The sequence below is a fragment of the Colletotrichum navitas genome, assembly GCF_030913465.1.
Source record: "Colletotrichum navitas strain CBS 125086 chromosome Unknown LY79scaffold_100, whole genome shotgun sequence".
NCBI classification, from domain to species: domain Eukaryota; kingdom Fungi; phylum Ascomycota; class Sordariomycetes; order Glomerellales; family Glomerellaceae; genus Colletotrichum; species Colletotrichum navitas.
This window is the reverse complement of record NW_026850646.1, coordinates 26,872-31,802: the sequence shown is the minus strand read 5'-3', so window position 1 is coordinate 31,802 and position 4,931 is coordinate 26,872. Positions and strand designations below refer to the sequence as shown.

The 4,931-nt window shown below is 47.7% G+C and overlaps 2 protein-coding genes across 2 annotated transcripts; one reads left to right on the top strand and one right to left on the bottom strand.

Annotated features, from left to right (window-relative positions):
• On the bottom strand, nucleotides 1-1,687 carry LY79DRAFT_677214 (uncharacterized protein; the record flags this gene model as incomplete). Its single annotated transcript, XM_060564478.1, has 2 exons — nucleotides 1-1,402; nucleotides 1,460-1,687. 2 exons carry the CDS (start codon nucleotides 1,685-1,687, stop codon nucleotides 128-130), a joined length of 1,503 nt encoding a protein of 500 aa, XP_060408715.1. The 3' UTR covers nucleotides 1-127.
• Nucleotides 1,688-2,812: 1,125 nt separating this feature from the next.
• On the top strand, nucleotides 2,813-4,615 carry LY79DRAFT_526495 (major facilitator superfamily transporter; the record flags this gene model as incomplete). The annotated part of the gene is made up of 4 exons (XM_060555839.1): nucleotides 2,813-3,573; nucleotides 3,654-3,820; nucleotides 3,896-4,104; nucleotides 4,169-4,615. The coding sequence occupies 4 exons, from the start codon at nucleotides 2,813-2,815 to the stop codon at nucleotides 4,613-4,615; spliced, it is 1,584 nt and encodes a 527-aa protein (XP_060408714.1).
• Between the last annotated feature and the right edge of the window lie 316 nt (nucleotides 4,616-4,931).

Here is a 4,931-nt window from a genome sequence, read left to right as displayed (position 1 = left end):
CGCTTTATACTATCTTGTCTCAAGATCCTGCTTCATGTATTCTCTCTATAAGGTAAGGTGAACCGAACTTTGGAATGCTACGAAGGGTGGCCGAAATACCCTCGTCCAGCTCTTCCGACTCATTACCTCAGTGGAAACCTCGCTTCAGATTCTTAGATATCACATCCCACAATCCTTTTCGCACCCAGCCACCAAGCCAATAATTGCCCGCTGCGTCCTTTCCATAAATTGGGAACGATCCGCGTGGGCTGTAGCGACTCATACGCACGTCGTACTGGATGTATGAGGGACGTCCTGACTTTGTGCATCTCTGCGCGTCATGGACGCCTTGTCGTACTATTGCAGCAGAGAAGTCCGTATCAAACAGCTTGGCCTTGGTCCAGTTGGTGTATCTGACGAAATGCATACCACCGTCACCAAATAGAGGCTCATATCCTGTCCTGGCATATGTCTCTCGGATGATCTTGGCCTGCCCCTTGATCTGTTCCCGAGTGGTCTGCTCTACAAGGGATTGTCGAAGTGCCGAGGCAATGTCCCATATCGGTTTCGTCTGGATATCCTTCGCGGAAAGATATGTTACGGCACCCATGACAGCGTTGCCCACGTAAGCCTTGGTCCTGGGGAGAAGGTCATTGGCAAAGAGTATGCGCAGTCCAAATGGGTTGAATACTGCGACAGTTTGGTTTGAGCCACGACGAATGTGGGCTATGGCGTGGCGTAGCCACCAGGCACTCAACACGTCGCCCTCGCTAACAAAATTGACCGCTTGCTTTTCGTCTCCCCGATCAACGTCTACAGTCTTGGCATTGAGCTTTTGAAGGGCTTTCTGGCGTATGTCGTTCACGTATGCCCCTGGAATGCAGACAATGCGTTGTTCATCCTTGAACCGGATGGACTCCAAGGCATAGCGCAAACCGAAGTAGATCAATTGAAACCTTGAGAGCGTCTTGTCGGCAAGTTTGTATACTTCCATGGCATCCTCATGCAGTTGTTCGAGCGGATCGAAGTCGAAGCCGTGGAGCGACCGTACCTCGTTGTCGCGGCCATCCAGCACTAGAGACCATGCATCTAACAATTCTTTGCGGCCCATGACATCAGTGAGTGTGTGCAGCCAAGATAACGAAACCAAAGTAGCATCACTAAAGGAGACAACATGAAGTGAAATCTGCGGCTCGTCGGTGTAGATATAGTCGGCCAGCTTGGTTGGGCCCCCTGGCCGGCTCGAAAGCGACCGGAATTCGGAGGGGTCCCCTACAATGGCTGGTTTGGATGTTGCTTTTGGTAGCTTTGATGCAAGGGGATGCTCGCTGATTGTCATATTGTGCTTGACGTGAGAGTACGCGATGGCTGGCCGCTTTTCGGTAAACTCTGCGGGAATATGGTACTCCAGCTTGTCGTCGTCCTTCTAAACGTAAGCGAATACCGAGAAAGAGCTTCAAAACCAACTGTCTTGTCCTACATTCAGCCGCAACCTAGCCCCTAATTTACGCCAGTCGTGTCTGTTGAGAAGCCTTTCGAGTGACAGACGGAGCTTCTGGGGATCCAGAACATCGTCGAACCTCATCATGTAGTTCGTGGACATACCGCGCAAGATAGCCCGGTCATCTTCGCGCCCTAATCTGATGACGGTGTCTGTCGCTACTCTAACTGGCGCCGTCGGCTTCTTCTGATTTCGATATTTCAGCATGATCTGTAAAGTTGTACCGCGTGCGGCGCTGGAGTTCAACAAAGCAAGAGAAATAATAGCCTAATGCTGGCTGAGAAAACCGTCGAAAATGCGTATGTGAATAGCCGAAGGCTCCAGTTCAATCAAAACATCACACCCGTTCTTTTATAGAGGTGATGAGTTTATGAGGTGACTTTTGTTACTTTTGGACCAGGTAGAGAATACGAGTTTTGGGCGGCTTCGTCGATCAAATTTGATTAATCGACTTCCACTAGCAAGTTGCTCACAAGGCACAACAACCCCTTTTGGACAATTGGCTTTGTTCGGTCGAATACTATTTGCTTTCAGCAAGGATCTTCTTGTCGGCGATGTACACAGTACATAACATCGCCTTCGCCGTTTGTCGTGATTTTTGAGGCCTGCTGCCAAGCTTCAGCAGTCTACAACTATCATACAACACATTTCTACGGTGATTGTCCTGAGTCAATTTGGACGTGGCATGGTGGCCTCTTCACGCGGTAAAAGTTAGATAGATGAGCTCTCGGCGCTTTCTTCAATTATAACGTCGGGGAAGATACTAGGATGCGGCCGTTTGGCGACGGCCATCTCCCTGGTTTCATTTACACAGGTATATGTGTACAGGTACTTGAGATCACTCAGCGAGAGCACTAAACTGTGTGTACATGCCCTGCTGGTTTCCGGGGTGTGTCGGGCAGGGAGCTAAGGGCGTATGCTGGGGGGTATGAATGAATTGAATAATCTGGTATGCACTCAACCATTCCTCGTATAGTGGTCGCAAGGGTCTGTTTGCATTTATGCTATGTCGCTTAAGTAATTTCGATGTTCCTACTCAGGGCACTCATTTTTTCTCTACCACAGCCATCATCTGCTTCAGCGCGTCAGACCCTAGTTGCCAAGCGGTCTGCGTGACAGGGTAATTGGTAACGTAGCTAGTCCACTCGAGGTGAAAGAGATAGACACGCTTCGGATTAGCGACTATTACACGTAAGACACAGAGTGCAATCCGGCTATACATAAATACCAGCTCCTCCAGCAGCAAAATACATATGGCTGTTCTTGCAGCAGTCGTCCTATAACTTTTACGCCAAATTGAACGTCCTTATCTGCTTCATTACTTGGTCCATTATGTCAAGCCCACCAGCCTCATCGGGTCCCTCAGCTCCGCACCTGACAGGTCTAAGCTTGTATCTGGTTCTCGGCGCTGTGTATCTTTCTATATTATGCCTAGCAATGGATAGGACCATGCTTTCGCCGGCGCTGGGAACCATTACCAGCGAATTCGGAACAATCAAGGATGTAGGATGGTACACATCTTCAAACCTGATGACGACAGCAGCAACGCAGTGTCTGTATGGCGCAGTGTACAAGGTCTTCAACACAAAATGGACATTTGTTGCCTCTATCGTCCTCTTTGAAGTTGGAAGCTTGATAGCTGCATTGTCCCCAACCAGTAGCGTCCTGATATTGGGTCGCGCGGTCAGCGGACTTGGCGGTGCCGGACTCTCCAGTGGATCATATGTCATCATAGCCAAGGTGGTCCCGCTACAGAAGCGAGCCTCATTTCTTGGCCTCTTTGGCGGAATTTGGGGCATCGCAAGCATATGTGGACCATTACTTGGTGGATATTTTGCCGGGAGCGTCACCTGGCGTTGGTGCTTTTACATCAATCTCCCAATCGGAGGAATGACACTTCTCGCCATGTTGTTTTTTCCCTCACCGAATACATACGATGATGGAAAGAATCCGAAAATGACTTTCATCTCAAAACTTCTTCAACTAGATCTATTAGGCGCGGCTGCCCTCTTGCCGGCCGTCGTCACGCTGTTGCTAGCCCTCCAATGGGGAGGTGGCGAGTTTTCTTGGTCGTCTGCTGCCATTGTAGGCCTGTGAGTAGTGAAAGTCGTTCAACAAAGCATCTGTTAATATGGGCTAACCATTTTTTCTCTTTTGTCTTTTCGTCTTCTAGTTTTTTAGGCTCTGGGCTTCTCTATGTTATATTTGCCGTGATTCAAATAAAGCGGCAAGACAAAGGCTTACTACCGCCGAGCCTCTTTAAGGAACGCGACGTAGCCTGCGGCATGCTGTATAACTTCTTCTTTGGAGCCTTCTACTACGTCATGCTTCCATATCTTTGTGAGTAAAACTTCCAAACACAGTCAAGAGCAAACCAAAGGCTTAGAGCCGCGTAGTTTTAACATCAAGCGACAGCCATCTATCATCAAGCAGTTCAAGGTGTCCACGCAAACCAAGTCGGACTTAGGCTTTTGCCTTTGTCGCTTGCGGCAGTACTGAGCTCTACATTGAGTGGAATCGTGATTAGCCGTCTGAAGACCTACAATTTTGTTTTGTTAGTGGAAACTGGCGTTGCCGCTATTGCGGCTGGTCTTATGTTAAGATTCTCATTGGGAACGCCGGCGGTATGTACATTCTAAGTCGACCACTGAAGACGGAGGTCGAAGAGACTAATTCTAGCGGCACTAGAGTTATTGGATACCGAGTGAAATTCTATGGGGTCTCGGCGTCGGTGCCGGCTTCCAAATCGCGCAGTTGGTTCTGCAAAACACTGTGCCATATCACATGATACCACAGGCATCAGCTGGCGTGCAGTTCTTTGGCATCCTGGGCGGAGCCGTGTCAGTAGCATCAGCCCAAGCAGCTTTCCAGAATGGACTTGTTGATGCCATGAGAAAGAACGTCCCGCAGGTGACCCCAAACATCGTCGTCAACACGGGCGCCACGCAGCTGAGACACACGCTCGAGAGCCTGGGACAACCGGACACCGTTATCCAAGCTGTTCTAGATTGTTATGCAATTGGATTGAAGAATACTTTCTACATATGCACTGCTGCCGCTACAGCTTCATTTTTTGTAGCTCTTGGATTTCGTTGGAAGTCGCCGGCGTATATAGTCCCAGCAAGGTCGAATTAGTGCCAAGCCTAGTGTTACAACCCGTTAAGTACAATAAGACACTAAGCGGCTATAGACTATAAAGTTTTAGAGAGCTTATTAACTATATTGTAAATTAGAGTTAATAATCTTCCCTTATATCTAAAATACTTTTTATCTTATTACCCTTTAGGTTAATATAATAATTCTTTATATACTATCTACTAAGTTAACTTACTAAGTTAACTTACTTAGTTTTTAGTACTTATTATACTTTAGTATACTAGAAATAAAGCTATTATTACTATAATAACTTTATTTAATTAACTACTATAATAGGGTTAGGTAGTATAGTCTT